Raw genomic sequence first — 25,456 nt, 5'->3', positions numbered from 1 at the left:
AGAGACGAACAAAGGAGATCGTTTCGCAACATTCGTGGATTATCGACTGCAGAGTTAAATCGGCGATCGTAAACGCCATCACTTTCGTTTCGTTAAAATTGCAAGAAGATTTCTATAAATCTTCTAGAGAGATGTTGACTGAATGAAGATACAGAAAGTGAAAAAGGGACGTGTGCCGCAGTTTTCGGCAATTTCTTCTTCGAAGTAATACTTTTTATCCGAAAAGCACTCTTAACATTTCAGTCGCTCTACGTACAAAACTAGTGTATTTCGCTACATAATTAGAACTACACAATCTTTACAACGTTATTTGTCGCCCGCTAATAACAATCCTGTTACATCTGTCGCGTTTTTATCGTTATTCCAATACAAGAGCTCGATAATGCTTTTCGATCGTGTACTAATTCTTGGTCCAATTCTATTATTATCTCGAAATTAATCAGATTATTTTCTCGTGTTCGATCGACCATTTTAATCCAACCGGTATTACGTACCTTATTTAACACTTTCGCCAGCCACTCCCGGTTATCTCCACGTGCTCGTTAAATGCGCTTCTGAAAAAAAGTAGACTGCAGTAAACCGGGCTGGCCGATGCGAATCCACCGGCGCCGGTAAGAGGCAGTCGATGAAGGAAAACGCCGAGGCCGCTCCCGGAGGTGGCCGGATGGTGGGGGCCGGAAAAAGGAGAGGAAGAGACGGCTAGGGGTGGTTGTGGAAAAGGTCCGGGAAACCCGGCCGGACGACATACCACCCGCGAAAGGTGTGCTCCCGTAGGTGGAGGCGATGAAAGCCCCGCCTCTCTCTCTATCCGCGCTTTCCATCGCGTTGCGACGCATTTTCCTACTTGCGCGCGAATTCACGCACGAGAAGCTCGCCAGCTCGTTTCCCCGCAGTCAATCCCGCGGAATGCCGCGAAAGACGTCTTGCCCCCTTCCTACATCCCCCCCCTCACCCCTTCTGAGTCATTGAACTCTATTCCACCCTGCTGCATAGAAATGGAAACGCGCGGCGTTACCGCGCCGAACTGTCGGCAATACTTTGTAGCGGATGGAGAAAGGAAATGTTGTTGAAGATATGGACCGATGGGTGAGCACAAGGATAACTCGAGGGCAATATTAATATAACGCCAGATAACGGACAAATATGCGCGAATGAAGGTTCAAAAGATGGCTAAGGGAAGGCCTGAAGAAACCCAGGATGGTTTTTGGATGTTATGATGATGGTTGTCAGAGATCTGTATCTGACAGGTTTATATTTCGTTTTGTTTTTTTAATGTAATATACACATAATACACAAAGTACTTGCAATAGTGTTGAAAAGTATCGAAAATGTCTGCAGCCAGATTTTATATCAAACATATAGTGTGATAAGAGCTATTTTTTTCTCGATTTTCTTTAGTGATATCTTTATATTCCTTCAATTCGGCGTTCCATGAATTTTTTAAAATTAATTATAACAATCGAAGGATACAATGAAATAAAGTGGTGTTATTTTACTACTTGATGGAATTTTTTCACGTTTCAAGATCAAGTCTCTAAGATAATTTGGTTTTCTTATTAGACAAGCGAATTTGTATTATACAATGTTATTTTAAATATCTTAAAATAACTCTTATCATGCACCTTTCGTATTATATTACAGACATTTGACAGTACTGCGATCTGGAAACTCTCAGAAATCGTAGTAATACATTATATTACGCAATCTTTTTTCTAATAGCGCAGTTAGATGAACTCTTGGAGATCTTAAAACAACTTTGGCAGCATTTTAGGTGAATGATTACTTTACATATGTTTATGATCAGTATTGGACAGAGTCTGTTACAGTTTAAAATCTAGGAGGTACACGCTGTTTTCGAGCCATTGCTGAATGATCACCGCTGTGACGTCAAATCAGCAGCGGCGGGTACGAGAAATGCAAAATCTGGCATCGAACGCCGATTCGCAACCGCACGTGGCAGCCGCTCACGAGCGTCTGGCTGAATTCGCGGCGTCGTCGGTCCCGGAGGAGGTGTACGCCGTCGCGGCGGGGCGTGTTTCTCGCTCGACGAGCCCCACGAGCGGAAGGGGTGACGGCTCGTGCACGGCGCAAGTCGGCCACCCGTTTCCGACGCTTGCGGACTCGGTTCGCACAGCACGTCGCCGCCTACCATTTTGCCAAAGAGGGGACAGACCTCGTCTGAGAGGTCCTTCCGCCCTCCACCGCTCGTTCCCCTCGTCCTGCGGCACCTTTGCGGGCGTCGCCGCGAAAGCTGGAAGTGAGCATTCAGGTGCGCGTTTCTCGCGGCGTCTTCTCCGCGTCGTCGTTCCTTCTCGTCGCTCGAGAGCCCCCCTCAACGCTATCCTCCCTTCCATCTGCACTGTTTTTTTTAGCTGCTCTCTATCTTTGTCTATGAATTTCTCCCCCGAGAGGGTAAGAGCACGCGCGCGCGCACGCACACGTGCGCGGACTGAGAACGAGAAAGGTGCAGTCGACCGAATATTTTCGGGTCACGCAGTCTGCCAAATTCGATTTCTGCTTGTATAAGTAAATTGGAGGTGATAAGAGATGTCGGGCGACAGTTATTCGGATGTATTTATGAATTAATACGCATGGATCAAGAGAAGTTTGAGCAGAATTTGATCAGAATTAGGTCATGTAGATTATAAAAATATAAATCTTGCACATCAATTTTTTTTATTCCTGAAAAACTTTATTATCATAATGAGTTTCGTTTTTATAACGAAACAAAATTTTTTGTGAGATTTTATTTAGATTTTTTTACGCGCTTAATGTTTATAATTAAGTTTTATTACAGCTGGAAGCTATAGCAATCTAGAATTTTAATAAAACTATGTATTAATTAAATAGTACAGTCATTTATTTAGTCAAAAAACTTACGTATTTAAGAAATAAATATTTTTGTAAATAAAAAAAATGTTTATATATTTTTCTAATAAATGGACAGAAATTAATTATATATAATATAATATAAAAATTTAGTTTTTTTATAAGTAGCTTATTATAAGATGCTTAGAGTTGGAATGAATAAATTATGTACAGAACTAAACAATAAAAATAGAATTGCAAACAATCGGATTTAAATACATTTTGAGTACAGATAATATCAATACATCATTGAATATTGGAAAACAAATGAATAAAAAGTTAAATAAAGTTATAAAATAAAATGATTTTATCGTTCGCTATTTTCTGAATCTTGACTTACAATAATCGGTTGAACTTTATGTTCATTTCAAGCAGCGATTATCTCTTTTGATATTCTCTCGAAAAAAAGTGTCTTAATAACGACTACGCGACAATCACATTTGCATCGACACTTAAATAAGTCTTGTATCGAGATTGCATATCGAGGCCCGGTGTGAGTTTTCTATTTATAAAGATAAGAAAACGCGCGCAATTACTTACCGATAAAGATGCTACAGATAGATGAGATTACGCGAATTAATTAATGTCGTTGCGAATGCAGCTGCAGCGTTATTCATGGTCTACAGGTGCGATACAGGCGACGACGACAAGTTACCCGCGGTGCACTTCCTGTTGTATGCAAATGCATTTGGCGGGAGCCCGCGAAGCCGTCGACACATTAATTTTCGAAATGACACTTACAATTGTGACCGCTTTTAACGCTCATGCAAATGGAAACGCCGCCTCCGTTTCGTAAATGCGCGAATATATATTATTCGCGAGAAACATGACGATCAAGTTGCGACCGCGCTCATTCTCTCTTGCTATCTTGACGCGCGATCTATTCAATAAGCCACGAAGACAAAAAGCAGAAAGTGCAAAGTGGCTTACGTTCGAATGCGTGAGAACGTCTCGGAATAATGTAATATTAATGAGAGAAACGGAAGTGTGCGACGCGTGACGTAAAAGGTCTACGCTTGATACTTTCGAGATTCAATTTCAATTTATCTCAGAAGTCGAGTTCGGAATTATATAAAAGTCTCATTTATTCTTGCAAAACTATGTATATACACGAAATATGTTGAAGGAAATTGTTTAATAATATTTTAATAATTTAATATCAAGTTATTAATTATAATATATTATGATGCAATATATTATTTTTAATATTTCTATATATAATATTTTTCTATGCCAAAATTATTTTTCATTTATATAAAGTAGTCAGCAAAATAATTTGCGGCATAATTTGACAAGACTGAATTTAACGCAATTGTTCCATCAATATTTTATTCGATTTTATTCGAAACTATCCAAAAACTATAGTGATTAAACAACACATGCATTAAAACGAGCAAGTAACAGATTTTTTTATTCGAATTAAAATATTTTAATAATAATTTCTATTCTTTTGTTTCTCTTGTCTAATCTTCTTTTTCTCTTTCATTACTTTTAAATTTATATTATTCTTATTGTTAGTGCAAACACTTTAGGCTTATTACGTATTTTGCGATGTCGTTTGTTGTTCTCGCAGACGAAAAGGATGGTAAACGAAGGATCCATATAATAAATATATTATTTATTTAACTTCTATATCATTATTATAATAATCAATTGTAGTATATTTAATCTATACTTAGTAACCGATAATATATAACATAATATAACATAATTAGGATCTGACTTGGGTGACCATGACGCGTTTTTACGTGTGTCTTTGTATGTGTACGTGTTAAGTATATGTGTACATGTAAATATTCTTGCGTCGAATCAAAAGGCACAATTGGTGTTTTTTGAACGAACGTGTAATTGACCTACGTATTTGTTTTTATCGTTGATTTAATATTTATCGCTTCTATTCGCGACTCTACTATCTCGGACTCAACAAAAATCATCAAAATCCGTAGAATTTTGAAAGGGTGAGCGAATTAACTATGTCGGCAAGAAGCCATCGTGATTTTATCGTTGGCGTCGATATAATTGTCCCCTGGATAAAACTGTTATTCTAAAGATCGAGCAATCCATCGTTTCGACGTAAACTGGAGTGTTCGAAAAATGTGACGAAATACATCTTGTTTCGCCAATATCGATTTACGATTGTAAGTACGACCGAAAATCTCGTTTGGCACATAATTCGTTTTTATTTTGGCGAAGTTGGATGCTTCAAGACTGTCTAGTTTATACTGAAACGAAGGATGGCTCCATTTTGCGTTGTCACAAACGTGTTGCTCGATGTCTGGATGCTGATTCGGCTTAAACTTCGACCTTGTAAGGCGAGCCGGGGATGTGATCATCGCCCCATTTCACGATCACGATGTATTCGCCCCGTTCGCGTACTAAGTAACTCACGTTGTAATTATTGCGTCCCGTGTGCTTTACAAATACTTCCTCGCATGGTCCTTTGGGTCCGTATACGCCGACAAACAGAATATTGTTACCTACAATTGCGACATCAATTAGAATTGATAATAGTGATCTTACATATTCTGAATAATCAACTGAATAATATATCGATCGTTATTCGTGCTACATTAAGCGTTAATAATGCCTTACATTTCCGTTTCAGAATTTTGCGGATTGAACACGTCATGTAAATATTTGCTAAAAAACGTAGCAAAATTAAAAAAGAAATATTTTGTAGGTAAAATGTTGCAGTTTTTCACTTGTCAAATTTTGCAAAAAAATTTTTTATTGAGCTGCAGAGTATTGGACGTAATTTTAAGAACAAAAAGAAACAATACATTCTTTTTCCAGACTTGGAATGTTAAGATACAAAATTTTCAAAAAACAGTGCACGTGAAAATACAAACTTCAAACTTTAATATGTCTTTCTAATTTTTTGTCTGCAATGATTTTTCGCCGAGTTTCAGTGGTTTAAAAATTGCTCGATTTTGAACGTCTAGAAAGTGTTTTCTATTTTTTTTTTTAATAGTGTATATTAAACTGTCAAACATGATTCTGTTTGCATAAAAAATACTAATGTACAAATATCTAGACGCAATGCATCCTAAACTGGACGTGTAAGGTATTATTAACGCTTATTGTACTCGTCATGAGAATAGAAATAGAGAATAAAAATTTTAATACGGTCAAACAAAACGTACCGGCATCTCCTGCGCTAACGGTGAACTGATTTTGCTTTCCTAAATAAGCTTTCTTAAGACCCATGCCTTTACTCGTCACTTTGCTCGCGTCGGACTTGAATAATGGCAGTACGGGTCCAACCTGCTTAGATTTGGATATCTTCTGCACGGTCTCGACAACGATCGAACTCGTCTCTTGCGCGCCTCTTTCTGCCAAATCCGCACCTGCAATAAACAATATTTATCATTTCTACAATCTTCCATACATTTTTCAAAAAAAATTACGTCTTTAAATATTGTATAAATTTGAAGCACCGAAAGCGATATAAATCGCAGAACTCTTTTGGGACAAAAAAAGAAATTTAAATTATTCATCATTCAGATAAATAATAAGTTTCGTGCTTCGCAAATTATGATTACGTTGAAATTTTAAAATTATGTTATATATTAAAAAATACATAAAGAAATGCGCACCTGTGCAAGAAACCTTGTAAGGCGAGCCCACGATGTGGTAGCCGTTGTACTTGATGCTGATGTAGTAATCGCCTGGCACCAAAGGCGTATACCTGACCTTATAGCCTTCCTCGACCTCAGTACAGTCCATGGCAACCTTGCTAGGTCCGTCTACAGTAACACCCAATGCACCGCAGCCCGCATTACAGGTGTCGATGATGAAATCAGTCTTCTGACCAGTTTTGATCTCCTTCAAGCCGTTGCCGTAGGCGTGCAGGGCCGCCGGATCGGCGTCCACCTTACCGACCTTGATGCGGTACGGGCTACCCGTTATGTGCACCCCGTTGAACTTGATATGGATCTGGTGGATGCCATTCTCCGTCGGCATGAACCTCACCGAGTACGTATCCGTATCGATGCTCTGGATGAAGCAGTCGTCTTGAACTCCGCTCGGCGACACAAGCTGAAACGGTAACGAATCGATTAATGCGACTCGGAAGGTCAACTTTCAGTCACGAGTTTCCTAGCTCCAGTATGATACGATAGATACTTCCAAAAAATGTAATTTTCTTTATTTTTACACAATCTGGTAGAGAAATAATTTTGCATCGTGATAAAAAAAAGTTATAATATTATTTATATTCTAAGAATATAATTTTCCTTTATTTAAGTTTTGCTTTGTAAAATCTTTCTTGCTCTCTTTCAATATTCAATAATTACATGATATGTAAAAAACTAAAATTCATATTAAACACACGCGTAGATCATGCGCAGTAAAGTAGTAATATTTTAATCTATAAATTTGACACGTGCCGGCCGATGCGATTATTTTGCGTTTTTTTATGTTGAGAAAGGGTTAATTGTATTTTTATAATTAAACGATGATATTTTACAAATCACTCACTTGAGAATAAATCATTTTCGTCAGAAATAGTTTCGGCTTTCAAATAAAAATTATTCTTTATTGCTTTTTCTATCTAAAAGAATCAATATTTGTGTCGATCGATCTCTAATAATTTCAATATAAATCGAAGTTAATTGACAATGCTATTACATATTTTATATAGGTTTATATAAATCAGTGCGGCCTACAGAAGCATGATTTATTTCACAACCTATCTATCTACTATTGATCAGCTGCTTATAGCGATTCGTAACGTTACGCGTACACGCGCAACATGTGCACAGATGTATTAATTCATAAATAATATACGCGCTCACTGAAAATGTTATAAGATGAAAAATTAATATATCGGCATGCGCCGCAAACAAATCTTCTGTGATTTGCAAAATAAATAAAACGGTAAATTATACAATAATATTCATGTTTAGCTTGCAAAAGTTAAACAGTTTAGCAAAGATTTTTTCAGATATTAATATTTATCTGCAAATATCTCAATATTTCTGCGTTTCGCTGCACGATTAATATAATACTATATCCAAAGTTTTCGAATTTTAGATATTTATATTTTAGATATTAAGATTCTTTTAGATATTAATATTTATCTGCAAATATCTCAATATTTTTGCGTTTCGCTGCGCGATTAATATAATACTATATCCAAAGTTTTCGAATTGACATCTACGAAATCGATCACGAAGCTAAAAATAATCATTTTCTCACATTTTCGCACACAAACAACTCAAGAATCGTGATTCTCAAGTAAACAACCACTAAATAGAGCCGTTAAAGACGCGGAATAACGAAGATGCCACTTTGTGTCGAAATCCTCCATGTGACTCATCCAGCTATGTACACATGGTGCACAGTAAAAATACGTTCTCGGTCCCACCTACGCGGTCTGATGTGGCAGCGTGCGTTTCACAAGCGCGCGCGAGTTATTTACGGCGCTCCTTCTCTCCGTCGCAAGGATATTTATCACGAGTCATGCACACGGCCTCCCCCCCCCCACCCCCGGATCACACTTGTTACCAGCGTCGGAGAAGGGCGGTGCATTACCTTCGCGAACAATTCACCCTTGGCGCCGTTCTTGCGCACCAGGAAGGTGTACGGTTTGTCGGGCTGCACTCCGCTCTCGGGGAACTGCGCGACTTCGAGCTTGTGCGCGTCGCCCATCGCCGGCGAGATGTAAACCTTGTGCGGCGAATCAGGAATGTGCTGATCGTTGAACTTGATTCCCACCCTGTATTCGCCTGAAAGAGTAAGCGATATGAAACGTCGAGGGAATAAATATATTGGACAATAAGAAGTTCGATTTCATGCGTGGAAGTTATCTGAAAATAATCGTGTGATTTAATCTGTGTACAAAAAAAATATATATGTTACTGGTTTCAATCTATATTTCTTGTTACAATTTCACTTAAATGAAATCTTAATGCCCAAACGAAATAATAATTCTCTTTTGCAGAAATAAACTTGCATAAAAATATAATGAAATGTATCTGGTTGGTAAATGATTACTGATAATATTTTAGCAATGTATCTAGCCAATATTAATTATTTCCGAGCGAAACACACGGTGATTAAATCGCGTTATATCGAGGCGAGTCATGTCTCTTGCTTCACGGCGACGAAAGAAGCTCGAGATACATTCGCTCAAGAATCGAACTAACCATCATCTTCCTGAGATTTCTGCGGCTCGTTTCCGGCCAGGACGATCTGCGTGGTGGCTGTGAAGGTAGCCATCAATTCCGAGTTTACGTCACGAGAGTAAAAGGGAACAGGGGGCTTTGGCGAACGAGACGGGAAAGAAGGAAATCGGGGACGGCTAGAAGGGTTCGAACGGAGAGGGGAGAGTGATAAGCGCGGAAAGAAAGAAAAAGAGAAGAGGAAGTAAAAGGGAGGAAGAGAAAAAGAGACGAACGATCGCAGCTGCAGCCGAAGGTTGGTCGCGTACCACTACCTTTCCTCGGGTCGATCCTGATCTCGATTCGTCCGCGAGCTTTCTCCCCCCCGTTCTCATTCCCCGCACCCCCGTGTTTCTGTTTTGCTCGCACCCCCTGTACCCCCTCTGGTCTCCCCACTGTGCCGTTAGTCCGCTCCCACGGGACCCAAATATAACCATCGCGCGCTAATCCGCGTCCAGCCACGAGTGGCCAACCGGGGCCAAAATATGGATCCACCTTAACAAATATAGACGGTGATATTTTGGGATCGGAACCGAGAGAGCTGGACGATCAACAGGGTGGGAGAGAAGGGTGGGCAGACATGGAGCAACGACGGATCAACGAGCAGCCGAGCCGGATTCATTAACACTTTGTGGACGGTCGTCGTTGATCTACGTCGACGGCTACGGCACGCACGTAAATCCGACCGCGCGTAAATACAGGGTGTTCCGTCACTGAAGCTATTTCAATGATAGCTCTCTCTCTCTCTCTGAACGACGTTACTGTCCAAAATGTTACAAATATTTGGCGGCTTAACGCAGATATATTTAATATTAAAAATCTAGGATCTATCCGATAATCCTTGCTTAGCAAACGGTAGATCATTTATAGCCTCGACGTTAAAAGAATTTTTTTTTTGTCAATGGGCATAAAATTTGATAAAAGTAGATTAGAGATTCAATACTTCTATTCTCAATTGACAAATATCAGGTTGCTTGTAATCTCACCATTAAAACAAAAATACTTTTTATTACGAATCACTGCATACTCGCACAGAATGTTACAAAAATGCATCAAAGATACAATAAAAAAATATAATCATGCAAAACAATCAAAATAAAAGTTAAAAAATGGTATTGAGTCTCAAGAAAATGTCGAGATTTCCAAGCATTGGAGATAAAATAATGTTTTGTTGTATCTTAGAAAATATTTAAGTACGATTTAACGTCCGCGTGGTTAAATTAGCGCGTATTACATCCAACAGGCATCATGCATGATTTAGTTTGCGCGAATATCATCGGCGATCCACCAGAATTCATGTGGATAATTTTGGACGAACGTTTGTGAGTCACTCGAGTGACGGTATGCGATCAATTATGTGCACGCGGCGAATAATCCATCGTGACACAAAGTATAAGGTCGTAAATCGCGAGATGAACGCCCGATCTGTCGCAACAAAGAAAATCTGGCGAACAAGTCCGTAAAATACTTGAGAAGTATTACTGTCTCAAAGCGTCTCTCAGCTTGTTTCCGGCGGCTTTCATCAAATAAATGGCAAATGTCCATCTTTGTCACTACTTTGTAACACTTCGTGGACATTTTGATTGACAGCCGATATCTTGCTCGCGCCGTTGAATTCTGAGTGTTGCATTTTCGAATGTGTGTATGTGTGCATCTGTGCCTTTATGTGTAACTTTGAACACAGTTGTCTGCGCTCTTTTTATTCTACAATTGTTAAAATTATTGTTTAAAAGATTAATCGGATCTCTAATTATTATTATTTGTTCTTTAAAAATTGTAGTAATTACGGTAATTGAATATATACTATTAATATCATTTATGTTTATATATATTATAAATATAAAATATAAAATATAAAATAATAAAATATAAAATATAAAATCCAATTAAAAAACTAGATTTGTAATTATTATGTGATAATTATAAAATAATAAAATAATTATTATTCTTTATAATATAGCGCTCACACCATAAAAAAAAAGTATTATGAATTATTTTCAATCACGATAAATTGTTATCAAGTAGAAAATTCTTTGGCATATAATTCAAATATTATAAAATCTTACCTTGCATTGGTTTAAAAAACGCGCGCGCTTGGCAATATTCGCAAAAATAGTAGTAGAGTGAAAATCATAAAAGGATTAATTGTAAAGTACACGTGTCTCGTACCAGGTTCACTGACAACGTAGCTAACGTAGCAGCTGCCATCCTTGCGATCCTTGAAGTCTATTTGCGCCTTGCTGGGTCCCTCGACGGAGACAGCGAGAGTACCCGCTCCTGCTTCCCTAGTCCAGATGTTGAATTCGCAGGGTTCGCCCTGCTCCCCTCTCTCCAGACCGGGTCCACCCGCGTGAACCCTGTGGGCGCCGCCATCTCTCAGCGGACCTACCGTGAACTGGAAAGGCGAGCCAGGGATGTGCATGGACTTGTAGCGCACGGACACCGTGTGCACGCCCAGCTCTTTGGGCACGAACGCGACCGCGTAAATGCCGTCCTCGGCCTCCTTGATCTCAGCGTCCTCGGTGACGCCGCCGGGCGATGTAACAGTGGCGGTGAGATCGAAGGCGGTGACGCCGGGCATCTTGAAGGTCAGCTTGCACTGGCTGCCGACCTCGGTGATAGGCACCGCCTCCCGTTGCCTCTGAATCTTCTCCCTCTGCCGGTTGCTGCCCTCGCCGCTGACCTTCACGGTGAACGGCGAGCCCTCGACGTGGTGATCCGCGAACTTCAGGTTCATGATGTAGTAGCCGGGCTCGGTGGGCTTGTAGGAGATGTTCAGGGTGCCGTCCTCGTTGTCCTTGCACTGAATCTCGGCCTTGCTCGGGCCTTCCATGGACAGCGAGAGACCGCCGAAGCCGGCGTTCCTCGTGTCGATCGAAAAGTTGTTCTCAACGTGGGTCTTGCCCTCCTTCAAACCGGGACCGGCCACTTGAACCTTCTTCGCGTCACCGACCTCCCGATCCTTCACGTCGATCTTGAACGGGGAATTCGGTATGTGCTTGCCCATCCTCTTCACGCCCACTATATGCTCTCCAGACTCGCGGGGCGTGAACGACACGCACATGTTGCCGCTTGGCATCTGCTTCAGGAAGCACGGCTCCTCCAGGCCGCTAGGCGCCGTGATCGATGCGTTCAAGGATTTGATATCGGCGTCGGACACCTTACCCGGTAGCTGCACCTCGCTGGAGGAACCTACGGAGATCTGATTCCTCTTGCGGCCCTCGCCTAGAATATTTAACGGAATAACTTTAGTGTTAAGACTACAAGATGACAGAACTGTTTTTTTTTTTTAACGAGAGAACATTTAAATTTTAAGAATCAAAAATATGTGTTGACAAAATATATTTATGTAATTAGAACTGATTGCACAAAAATTAACGAATTTAAGTATGTGATGCAATAAAAAATTTTTATCCAAAATTTAGTCACAAATTTAGTGTTATTAAAATACGTCCTAAAATGCGCAGTAATATCATAATAATCTTGATAGGTTACCTGTAATTTTTGCGACGAAAGGACTGCCATTGATGTGCTTGTCGCCAAACTTAACGGTGATCTTATATTCTCCCGGCGCAGTGGGCAGATAGGATACCGACACGGTGCCATCCTTATTATCGTGACAGCATATTTCGGCTTTACTAGGTCCTTCAACTGCCAGGGAAAGACCGCCCGCGCCGGCGCCTTTTGTTGAGATGGTGAAGTTTCCAGGTTCGCCGCACACACCGTAGACTAAACCTGGTCCGTACGCCGTTACATATCCGCTTGCCAAAGAATCGACATGGAATTTGTAAGGAGAACCTAAAAATAAAATTATATATTAATAAAAAATGTATAGCAAATTGAAAGACATTTCATATGATAATTCTCGCACGATTTTTCTCAAGTGTTACGTTTCACACATTAATAACATTATTTGTAAAATATCAATACCGATAAGACGTTTTCAGTATCAATAATAAGAGTGTAATTTATAACACAATAAATATTCACTTGAACATAATTGGGAATTTAACGATCGCCGCGTGATGTAAATTAATTTGCTCGGCGGTGATTTATTATTAGCGCAAATTGGCGCTTGCAAGATCCATTACACGGAGGATGAATTTTCATATAGCTCTCGTGTTTCAGCATCGTACGGATCGTAAACGCATCATACATTAACGCGTTATTCTTGGAATCCTTGTGAATCTCCGTGTGATCGATCGCACTTTCCGATTGCATAATCGCTGTTAATTTGCGAGATGAATGTAGTGACTTACCCTGGACGTGTTCCCCGTTGAACTTCACATAAATCTCGTGGAGGCCCTCTTCCCTCGGCTCGTACTTGATGGATACCGTGCCATCGTGATTGTCCTCGATAACTGGCTTATCCACGTTTCCGCTAGGCATCTTCACTTCGGCTGGAAATGAGCAGAATGACGTTCATCAGGCACATAATCCAAAGGCACGTACGCGACATAGTTTTCTCGAGTGCGCAGCGATTGGTTGGCACTGGTGTATAAAATTACAGCTTTCGCACCCAAACAAGATTTCATATCAAAAATAACCACTTAATGTTTATGTTTGTCATGCGCTCCATATTCCAAACTGTACAATAATATCTTTGCAAATATATAAATAATTTTCCTAGAAAAAAATTGAAAATTATTTCTTGCGGTATGCTTAATATAATTTTCGAAATCTAACATTAATAACTTTGCATTTTAATAAATGTGTGAAAAAGTAAAATATCTTTAAAAAAATAATCTATATGAGTTGAAATTTTTTAAAATCGGAGTTGCATGTCAGAAAAATTCTTTTCATACATAGAACTATATATTTAATATGTAGAACACATACAAATTTTTTACAAAAAATTTAATTTTTATAAATTTTTACAAATTCACGACAGGTGCTATAAATTTATCTCTTACAATTAGTAGTGCGTGTTCTAATATGATAATCCAATAATCCGATTAGATTAACACAATTTTTCAAATATTTGCTTGGAATTGGTCAGAGACGAATTGAAAGATTTCTTGAAACCTTTTCTCGTCTGAATATAGAAGAGGCTCTGGAAGATGAGCGGCGCGAAATCGAGTCCGGGTCCGGGAACCTCGTCCTTTTCTTGAGTGATTTTAACGTAGCAGATCGGTCGCTCAGCGTGATCAACTTCACTGCAGGACACGCTCTTCAACCAAGCTTTGTAGAAAGTTGATACCTCCTGCCACGTGGCTGGTATTTCTGGTTCCTTCTCTGCCCAAATCATCTCCAACAAGCACACTTCAGGATCGCGCAAATTACTGTCGCCGACGCACTTGACAAATTACTCTAAATCGATTATCAAGGTCGGCCCGATTTGAATAAAAAATCACTATAATCGCCGCAAAAAAAAAACTAATAAAAGAAAAAAAGAAATATATTCTTGTTTTATTCGGACAATTAATAATGTTTTTTTTATTTGCGTTAATCTTGCGTGACCGAATATGTATATTAATCTCGCGCAAGACAATTTTATATTTTTAACCGAACGAGTTTTTTCGACTTTACTTCGCGAATAAATTCTGCCGTTATTTTTCTACATAAAAAAGAATTATATTTAAAAATCTTACATCACTTCCAAATATCGAGCGAAGTGATTCAGCAGTAAGTGAAAGATTCCAGTTACGAGCGCGACGTCACGTGCCGAAGGCAACACCCTCGCCCCCCCGAATAGATCGGCGGCGATAAATTTCTCCGAGCACTGAGGTGTTCGCGTTAAAAAAAAAAAATTCAGGATTCCCGAAAGGTGCTGCGGGGCGACTTTAGGAGACCGACTGACCCACCAACCGACCCGAATCGAACGGCAACAAACGTCTTCCGACGTTCTCCAGTGATCTTGTTCTCGTGGTCTCCAGTCTGATGGCGCCTGTCAGTCGACCTCACGAGGGCACATCTCCGGCGCGACTGGCGATCGCCCGAGCACCAAAGTCGGTCGGCGGCGAGGACGACGAGAGAGCCGACGTCGTGATCTGGCTGGGTGATCTTTTTTTCCAGCGTAGCCACCAGAAGAAACTGACTTCGCCAGTCTGCCTCGTCTATCAAACATTCTCGTCTCTCTTTCTCTCTCTCTGTCTCTTTCTCTCTTTCTCTTCACCGACCCCGATCTTTCTCCCTCTCTCTCTCTTTTATTTTACTTTTCTTCACGAGGAAGTCTATCCTTCTCTATCATCGCATCACACGTGAACCGCGCGTATGCGAGCGGTATCACCACAGTGACACATGCATGCACATCTACATACGCACACATTATCGGAGCGAACTGATAGAGGTTTACGCACGCGCTAATCCGAGGATTCCGCGTGTTGGTGGGAGGAAGCGGATGGTCGGCGTCGCGGCGCCTGCACCTGGTGCGCGAAGATTTATGGCGCAGGTGTACGTATTGGTGTCTGTGGAGATACATTTTATATATATTATATATATATATATATATATATATATAATATATATTATATATACGCGGTGTGTGTGTGGTAACCGTGGTGTGCTCGCCGAGTTGCGGATGGACGGGTGATTGCGTGGCTACGCGACGGATCAACGATGGACGGATCCGCTCGATCGGGGTAAATCGGGAGCGAGACGACGCGACCATCATTAGGCGCATACGCGATGACGTGCCCGCCGCTCGACATATCACCTTCGATTGCTAAAGGAGGCGGCTCGAGGCCGTCTTTGGAACGTGATACTCACTCGTGACGGAGTGATGCTACAGATGAAGCATCTGTTGATACACTTTAGAGGAAAACATCTTACTTTTGAAAATAACAACTTCTTCATAGAAATATCTTCGAGGACTCTTATGAATATTTCTTTTAGTCTTCTATAAAAATTTGAAGAAAAAAGTTAAACTTATTATTCAAATTGATAATTATAATTTATTTTCTCACTCTTTGACCCACATTTTAATAATATAATGAGACGTAAGTAATATGACGATCTATTCTTGACTCGAAATGATCTAAAGTATGCGTTAAAAGAAACAGAAAGAAGTCTCAACATCCAAACAAGTATTCTTTGAAGTGCATTCTTAAAATAGTCCTCCATATCCTTTCTTTGACTCTTCTGTTCCTCTTTGATACCTCCGTTGATCTTTATAGAAGGTTACGTAAATTGTTATCACGTGAAAGGAATCCCGGAATTCTCAAGATAGACAAGACGAAAATGTTGGCGCGTAAAATCTTGGTTGCATTTCCGAGCTCGCCGTTTCATTTATCGAAGGAAGTCGTCAAGCAAGTGAACCGGCTCGTCCGTGTATTTAACACGCGCCACAGCCGCTATGACGAAGAGGAGCGGGTGTCGACTGAGTTTGACTAATTATGAACAGGCGTGATGCATTGAACCTGCGCCGCGCGATATTATTCGCGCATCAGCGCGCGTCACAACAGTCACACCGGAGGTATCATGTAATCCGCCAAGAGAACCGACAACCTAATTCAACGTTATTCTTCATCTCGAGTGACCTCTGCATCGCTTGATTCACAGTAGTATTAATATCTCGAAATGGGAGCGTTATTATTTCGCGATTTCTCTGGAAGCGGGAAATCATCCGCATAAAATCGCACCGGGCGCTTCCAGCGCCAAGATATCGATCTCTTGGCAAGGTGTAAACATACCGTGGCCACCCAAACGAATCGCGTGAGTTCGTCGACCGGAAAATCGCTCCAGTTGACTTTCGCGCATGAGGCGAGAGAAGGCCTGGACTGGAGGATGAAGAAAGCCCGATGTGGAAGGGATCGGTCTTTTTCTGGACCCGCCATCGTCCTCGGCCGCTCGGAATCTCGAGACTCGGCTGCGGACCAGCCGCGAGTACCCGCGCGGCGCATCCGGAGTCACTTAATCACCCAATATTAATATCGCGGACAGTGCGTCGTGCTTATCCGACGTACCCCTTCCGCGCAACGCTTCTGTCCAGCTCGCCATATTTTTGGCAAGGTGGTGGATAAAGCGCGAAGACGAATTCATCCTGTTTGTCATCTGACGCCTTCTCAATTCACCTTCTTAGTCCACCGTGGAACATTATGTATAATTAAATCGCATTACTCGTTGTCTGTTTACTTATTAGGAGTTCACTCGTCAAGAGAGAATTCGATATTCCACTTAATGTTCCACAATGTTGCAGAGAAGCTTACATCATATCGCGTATCCTTTAAAACAGTATTGTTCTTTTTTTTTCAAGATTTTATTAATAGTTGTGATTCTTTTTAGATATTAAAAATTTTATGTAATATTACATTGTCTTATTTATTTAACAACAATAGCTTTTTGATCGCACCGAAGTACTTAAACAGCCTGTTCGATCGCGAATTGTTACACGGCACTACATCATTGGTCATTAATCAATATCGTGAGTGATCTATCAAGTTAAGTACGTACGAGTACGAGTCGTCGTGTCAAGTACAGTATGCAGGCGCACGCATGATTAACGACAGTTTATTCACTGTCGATGCATCCGTTAAGCAAAACGTTTAAAGATGATTTACAATATTAATCATCGCAAAAAGAGGAGTGTTTTATTTGGACGAGAATTTAAGAGCGCGTAAAAGCGCACCGAATCCGTCTCGCACGAAGCGGAAGAATTCGCGTCGTAAAATTTCGAGAGCAACTAAACTCCAGCACATGTTGCGCAGTAAAGTTGGAATTTATTTCTGTGCAGTGCGAGTAGGTCAGCTCGATGCACGTTCGATTATTGTCGTTAAACTAATAATAGAAAATAAATTATTAACTGTGGTGCCGATATTGCATTAGCAATAAAATTCGATGAATTTGATGGAGGCAATAAACAAATTTGTTATTTAATGTGTATCAATAAATTATACACTTAAATGCATTTAAATCAATTCAATCGATTTCAGCGCATTCAATAATTTCAGAACATTATATAAAAAATATTTGTTAAAAAAATAACAATTTAATCTTTTAATTGATTCAAAATTGTTGTTCTGTTAAAATAATATCTTTTTCTTGTAGCACAATTATTAACTTTGACTAAACAGAAAAAAGAACGTCTAAGAAAATATCTGTGGCGATATAAAAAAAACAGTGTGTCGTCTGCAGTAGTATAAGCTAATAATAAGTCAGACAATCCTGCAAACTTTGCTCTTTTTAATCGATTATACTTCAATTTTAAGCAATTATATTTTAATTGAACTAACTTCAAATAGCTTATTATTTTGTTGTATCCTTAAGTATTAGATACTTACAATTTTAGTTACAGTAGTACGAAATAATAATAAATCGTACGATGCGTTATCTCACCACGTGCTAAGATTAGAATTACGAGATATTTTATACACAATTTATAAAAACAAAAATATAATTAATATCTTTTTAACATAAAAAAATAATTAAAAAATAATTTAAATAAAAATGATAAATATTGCAACACTTTTTTTCCATTAATCCAACCAATCGCAACACGAACTTGAAATTTATTTCATATCATAATTATACATGCATATTTGAGCATTGAAAAATAATCCATAATTGCAATTAAATAACTTTTTCTTTTTCTTACGATTCTCACATGTGAAATAACTTGTTACTTCTTATTCGCCAAAAATTCGAATTATATTTTACGTGCAAAAATTATATTAATTTCCTTATTTTAATTATTTTCTTTTTTGTTTTTTAGATAAATTTTCAAATATTTGAATGGTGGATAAAGCTTTTACGAATATTTAAAATATAAATTAAGGTATTACTTACAGATAACTGTGCCACCACTCGCGAGAGGTAATGGAATGGAGTTCAATCGGATAACGTTGAAATTCTTCTTCGATAACTCCTGCTGGCTACTGCGCTTTGTGGTGACAGTGGAGCTTTCCTGCAAGGTTGTGCTGCGCTGCTCGACTACGTGTTGATTTTGTCTTTGTTGTGTCTTACGAGCTCGTTGAGTTTTATGCGTGCTATGTTCCCTGTACTCTTCGGACGCCTGAAATGTCATTAAAGTTGAAGAATTAATTAATAATTTTTTCAAATTAAACATTTCTTCCAAGATCAGAAATGGCAAATAATTATAATATTTTTTGAGAATAATCTATTACATAATAATCGACAATATTTTTTTCAAATACATAAAATTGTGTGAATAATTACGTTTCGGTGAAATATATTAGATAAATGTATTTTTAATTCGGTTGTTTTAATAAAAATGCAGATTTAGAGGAGTTACTGCTGCGCGTTGATAGAAATGTGACTGGATGCGACGAAGGCGTGTCTTTGACGACAATGGAGATCGCGATTTTGTATGATCGATAAGATATTTCGGTGCTGGAGCGATGCCAAGCATTAAAAAAAGCGTTTTTCTTTTTCTTGCAGGACTAATAAAATTCTTGTGAAATCTCCACGAAAAAAAGAGCGTTGAAATCGAGAGATGGTGTATGTTATACTTCATTACGATAGAATCTACGTATTTTGATGCTGGTCGTAAGCCAAAATGCGATGCGTGTAAAGAATTTATTATGTAACTGCTTCAAAATTATTGCAAAATTCTCATCACGAAAAGTCTGCATATTTAATGGATTTGCATTAAATTACCTCGCAATTGCGATAGCACTGTGCTTATGTTTTACTATAAGACAATTCATACTTAAATTAAATTTCGAGCTCTTATAAAATTTTGATTTAAAGTAATCACAATAATAATTTTATAGAACATGTATATAGAGTTTACATAAATTACAAATTTGTTTCATTACAAAAAAGTTGTAATCTGCAACATTAATCGCAAATATATATTATGAAGAAAATAGCTTATCTTTATTTGAAATTATACATAATTATATTTTCACTTCGCATAAAGAATATTAACGTATACCTACATTAATTGTCTAATTTATTAAACTAAAAAATTATTCAAACTTAATTTTTCAGTAATAATAATGTTATATTATATGAAAAATATTAAAATCAAATTTTGAAATGTTAAATATCATGTTTCACGTGTTGCATAAAAAATTTTTATTCTTCTTAGCTTAAAAAAATATCTAAAGAGAGAGAAAGAGAGAGAGAGAAAGAGATTCACTTAGCATAATCAAATGTTAATTCTATGACATGATGCTGTCAATTAAGAAGTATGAAATGTTACGCGAAGCGTGTGACTATCGAGACGCAATATTGCAGCTGAAACCAAAATTAGCTTCCGGTGAGATGCTAAACGTGCTACATAAATAGTCGCTTTCATGGTGCAAAATGCGATGCGGTAACATCAAAGCGACATATTATCATAAAATTTCTCCTTCTTAATTTATATAAAACAGATATTAATTTATTTTTAACAAAAATTAATTTTTTTATTTACAAATTAAGGATATAAAGATTTTGACCATTCAATTAATGTAAAAACAAGCTGTAGTAGTTGCCAATATTTCATAAAAAAAAATTATTTACAACATACATTATTCTTGCATCAGACATCATACACTAATATATATTTTTTTTTTCTTCTTTACTAAAAGAAAAGTATGGAAAAATAAGAAAAATTATGAAAATTATTTTTACAAGTTTACTTAATGCTGCGATACATTGCGAAAACAAGGTTAAATAACTTGCGGGAAGTGCGATATTATGTTGCTAATTAGCTTGTCCAAATCCGTGTCATTCCTTTGATATCTACCGCGGCCACTTGTATCACTCACTCAGTTCGCGGACGATTCGCAACCGTCACGAGGACGGTGCCATATTCTAAGCCTCCCGGAAGCCCGCGGGCTGTTTCTCTCCCTTTACGAGGGTTCGCTTGATTGACTGCTTGCGAGTACGCGTACCTGACAACCAGCTGTCACACTTCAATTTCACCAATTTACGAGGGAACGCCTAGCTGCGTTGGTGGTCGACACGAAACTCGCGTCTCGCTGGTATCCAACCGGTAATTCCGGGCAAAATACTGATTTTCATGTACCATAATAGATACCCAGCCCCCACTCGGGTACATTACAAAAGAATTAAAAATACAAAGCACAACAAGGACACAATTGTTCCAAGTATGATCGTAAACAAAATGTGAACGATAGCTGATGTACCATTGATATTGCTAATAAAAGAAGTTAATTTTTAATTAGTAATATTATATTTATAGATTTTCCACGGAATAAAAAAAATCTCTATTCATTGATCAATAACTTTTAATAATTTTATATAATAAATATATCTACATAATATATAATTAAATATTACAATTAAATTATAAGCTATGTTTGAAATTTATATGTGCTCGATTATATGTTCAAAATTAAATTATAATATAAAAAAAATAAATATTACTCACAATAATTTGAATATATAATACATATATTAGCAATAAAAATTTGAAAATTGTAGATTTTGGATGAATCTCAAATGTAATGTTACGTTTTGTTTGCGACCAGAAGAGTCTGGTAATTATTTGTGCAGTTATATCGCCTAAATCCCAAGATGCATAACACTGTTTTCAAATTGCGTTACGTTTCTTAATAAAAAGAAAAAGAATTAAAAATTTCCCGTTATAAACAATTGAAAATTTTAGAAGTTTTAACAAGAATTATAGCAAAAGTCGATTTGTCGCGAGATTGGTTCTGTGAAAAGGGCGGGAAATAATGGCAAGCATCGGCGTCGACCGAGAGGAATGTGTCGCACAAAGTCACCGTTGTGAATCGTCGCACAAAGTTTAATTTAACTCACGGTATTAATTCACTCCCTCGTCTCCCTCGGCCACCCACTCCGTTCCCGCTTATAAATTTGGGAAAGCCTGACTCGTACTCGAAATAGTCTAGGAGCTCCCGGTGGAGGATGGACGACGGTGACACGCGTATTGGATTTCAAAATGGATTTAATGTTGAATTTTAATATTGAGAATATGATTGATATAAATATAGATACTTAGTAGACAATAGTGCGATTGTCGAGTATGTCATGCATGTCGCGTAACTATTTATGCGCGACAGTTACGAAGAGTTATGATGCGCGAAAGCAGTCCGTCGTTATACACGATGCAATGAAAATTTCGTGACATAAGACGACGTTGTTCTGGTGCTTAGATTATTTCCATTAATTTTGAGTTGCACAAAACATACAATAATTTATTTTAATTACTTTTTTATTTAATAATATTCCGAAATTATTATTTTTTATTTTTGAAACAAAATAGATAAAAAATAAACACTAAAATGTTACGTTAAAAAATGTATATGTAATAAAAAAAAGCAGATAAATGTAACAAAAGAAGTATAATAATAGTGTAATAATTAACAATTTTTTTAAATTATTGTTTTAGATATCGGAAATTTTTCATTTTCAATAAGAACATAAAAATAAAAATAGCAGACATATCATTTGACCAAGAGAAAAGTCACATACTTCGAAACAATGATGTCTCTACTCTGTTGAAGTAAATTAATTGAACAGGTGCGCGGAGTGCCGGAGCGACCGCATGAACATGCAAGCATTTATATCACCGGCTTCCATTGTTCTATAATTCGCCGCGTTTCATTTTACGGTAAAAAAATCAAATGTTGAGATAAAGATGCTCAAATGAAAGAAATACAAGAAAATGTCAGAAAAAGTAAACTTTTCCATGCTTTGTTGCGTCTGGTTCTGTTAGTTTTCTTCTACTGACAGGCGGTGAAAAAAGCCGACCGACGTACAGAAAAATGTCTGATCACATTTGTTTATTTCTACTAACAGAGACCCATAAAACGTCTGGCCACGTTTGTCTATTTCTACTGAGAATAGCTTATAAAACAACCAACGTCTAACAACAAAGACCTATAATATAATGTCTGCACCACATTTGTCAATCTATTGATAATAAATAAAAAAAAAAAACAGATTTATGAAGTAACATTGGATCATTTTTGTTTTGCTTTATGATGATACTGTGTATCTCTGATCGTACTATCAACTTAATCTATGAGAGATTACGAAATGTTCGTATTTCGACAAAAATGAGAAATTTCTAAAAAAAAATCAGCTACGAGTTTTTTCGCAGTTATTGTACAGATGCTCAAACGGTGTGTAGCATATGGGTTAATAAACATTCTCTGTAACTCTCCACTTTTAGCGAATTATGACCTTCCAGCACTTGCGATCGGAGGCACTCTGGACCACTTGATGACGGAGGCACTTACACGCGTGCGCACACACATGCAGACACATAACCAGAGGAAGTCCATGCACATGGAGGTGGGGGAGAGATATGCTCCGATAGAGAAAGAGAGATAGAAATATGTATATGTGTATGTGCGGACGTTACTTGGAGCGGAATTTGTGTTATTGCGCGACAGGGTCCACGTGAGGGGCGAGAATTTGTGCGATAACGAGCCGGCGGATGCGGTCCCGATGAGCCTTCGCAGTGGACTGTTTCGCTGGAGGCTACGCGACAATATCCTGCACTACGTGTTGCCTCTATAGTTAGATACACCTCGCGCCCCACCCACCCGGGGCTCGTCGTCGAGCACCGGGCATCCGTATCGAGAAGGCGATTACGAGGGGAGACACGTGCTGCTGCTCACGCATCCTTTGTCTTGCGATTCTTCAAAGAAAACCGACAGGACAGATAACTTCACACACACACACACACACATATGTATCAAAATTCACAAGCTTTTTAACTAATCAATGTTTCGCATTTGAAATGTGTAATTGGAAATCAAAATATTCTTGCGAATTGAAAAATAATTATAAATAGGTACGATTTTTTAGACAGCCCGTATTTAAATATAATATGGGTTTTGGCCTCAAGTGGTAGCAATACGCGATACTTTCATTAACGCGCGCTTCACGGTCCAGTTTCGCGTAATGATTCTGTATTTCACTGTGGATAGATCCGGTACATTTACCGAGACATTTTGCGGTATAAATACACGAGGAAATTTGAACGAGTCACGCTAGATCTTCTTTTGCACAGTAGACATAATTGCGAAATGTAAAATGGAGATTAACATCGGTTGGGCAATGACTTTTAAACAGAGTTAATAATCACAACTTTTTTGTTCTTCGATTAAAAAGAGATGCGGATAAATTTTATTAAATTACTCACCGTAAAAGTGTAGAATCCTTCGGGCACTGGTTGACCGCCAAATTTGACGCTAAGGGTGTAGTCGCCCGCATCGGCGACAGTATAGTAAATGTTAACTGTGCCATCACCGTTGTCTTCTATGTCAATGTCAACGACTTCACTAAAATCACAGACAGAAGCCGAGATGTATTATTCATAAGATTAAAATACAGAATTCAGATCCATTCAAGAAATTTTCGAGCAAATTTTCACATGGCACCGTTGCGACGCTATTCTATAATCAACTGTGCAAATGTTTCAAATAGTTTCGCGAGATTCAGTTATTATTCAGATTATTCAGTGTCCCGCAAAGAGAAAAGTTTTACATAAAATTTGTTTTCCCGATAGAATTGAAAAAAGCCTATATTTGGCTTTAATGTTTGCAAACAAATCAAGTGGAAAAGTTCTCTCAATTCTTTTATATTCTATTACTCATTTCAAGAAAATAATTTTAATTAGTATGGTAATAAAATTTTTTTTAAATTATGTACTAAAAAATATTTTTCCGTTTATATCTTAACAACAATTTTTGTTAATTCTCTTTTATTATGCAAAACCCACAAGTCTACTAATATATTATTAATTTATGTAGAATACAGTCATACATTTCTTTTACAAAAAACATATCTCTTTTTTTATTATTCAAAACTTGTTTAATTATTGGCAAACAACTCAACACGAAAATAAACAAAAAGAAATGCTGATATCTCTTTCTCTCATTCTTTACATTAAAAGATTATAAATTAATAAACAATTATTTGCGCATAAAATATAATTGAGAAATCATGTTTATTATATGAAGAGGATAATAACATCTTGTTGCTCATTATATTACGCGAAAAAATTTGGCCCGTTTTGAAATTACTTCTCGACAGAAAGACAGTCACTGCCAACTCGAACAACGCAGGATATTACGATGAATTATGAGATAGCAGCTGCGCACTACTGTCAGCATTCAAAAAGCATTTATAGTCGATTCGATTAGAGTTGTGACAAAATTTTTGAGGGAACGCGCCGGTTATGCGTGAATGCATACGATGCAAAAGTAGGATAGCAAGTGGAATTTAAGTGATCCCAAAATATTCACGATGGACATAATCGTACGTAGGCACGTGGCAATACTATGTTTTTTCTAACAGCGCGATAAACAAGTTCTATAACGAGAAATATGATGATGACTGGTTGAAATGTTGTTACTTTCTGTCTTCATTGTACAATTTATGATTTATTTCTGTTGTAATTATGTGATTAAGATAAATTGCATGTTATTAATTTTATGGATGTTTGTTGTGTGAAATTTCTTCTTATAAATGTAACATGCACTTTAGATAATATTTTCTAATTTTTTGTATTATGTAAAAAAAACTTTGTTAAAAAT

At 37.9% G+C, this 25,456-nt stretch overlaps 1 protein-coding gene across 9 annotated transcripts in view; it reads right to left on the bottom strand.

Annotated features, from left to right (window-relative positions):
* Positions 1 to 4,465: 4,465 nt before the first annotated feature.
* The window catches only part of cher (filamin-A), a 48,168-nt gene continuing 27,177 nt past the window's right edge, over positions 4,466 to 25,456 (bottom strand). For 4 of the 9 annotated variants that reach the window (XM_067349780.1, XM_067349782.1, XM_067349781.1 and 1 more), the window contains 9 exons: positions 24,061 to 24,199; positions 18,756 to 18,981; positions 13,292 to 13,432; positions 12,528 to 12,830; positions 11,202 to 12,257; positions 8,404 to 8,597; positions 6,465 to 6,906; positions 6,012 to 6,215; positions 4,466 to 5,345 (listed from right to left, as the gene is read on the bottom strand). In XM_067349780.1, the coding sequence (XP_067205881.1) occupies positions 5,161 to 5,345; positions 6,012 to 6,215; positions 6,465 to 6,906; positions 8,404 to 8,597; positions 11,202 to 12,257; positions 12,528 to 12,830; positions 13,292 to 13,432; positions 18,756 to 18,981; positions 24,061 to 24,199 (2,890 nt within the window). In that variant the 3' untranslated portion in view covers positions 4,466 to 5,160. Of the gene's footprint in view, positions 5,346 to 6,011; positions 6,216 to 6,464; positions 6,907 to 8,403; positions 8,598 to 11,201; positions 12,258 to 12,527; positions 12,831 to 13,291; positions 13,433 to 14,057; positions 14,958 to 18,755; positions 18,982 to 20,686; positions 20,939 to 21,704; positions 22,073 to 23,274; positions 23,401 to 24,060; positions 24,200 to 25,456 lie in introns of those variants that run through there. The other 5 variants (XM_067349789.1, XM_067349788.1, XM_067349786.1 and 2 more) reach the window with 5 other exon arrangements.

The sequence above is a fragment of the Linepithema humile genome, chromosome 2 (assembly GCF_040581485.1).
Source record: "Linepithema humile isolate Giens D197 chromosome 2, Lhum_UNIL_v1.0, whole genome shotgun sequence".
In the NCBI taxonomy this organism is placed as follows: Eukaryota; Metazoa; Arthropoda; class Insecta; order Hymenoptera; family Formicidae; genus Linepithema; species Linepithema humile.
Note: the sequence above shows the minus strand (reverse complement) of the source record. Positions and strands in the feature narration are given on the sequence as shown.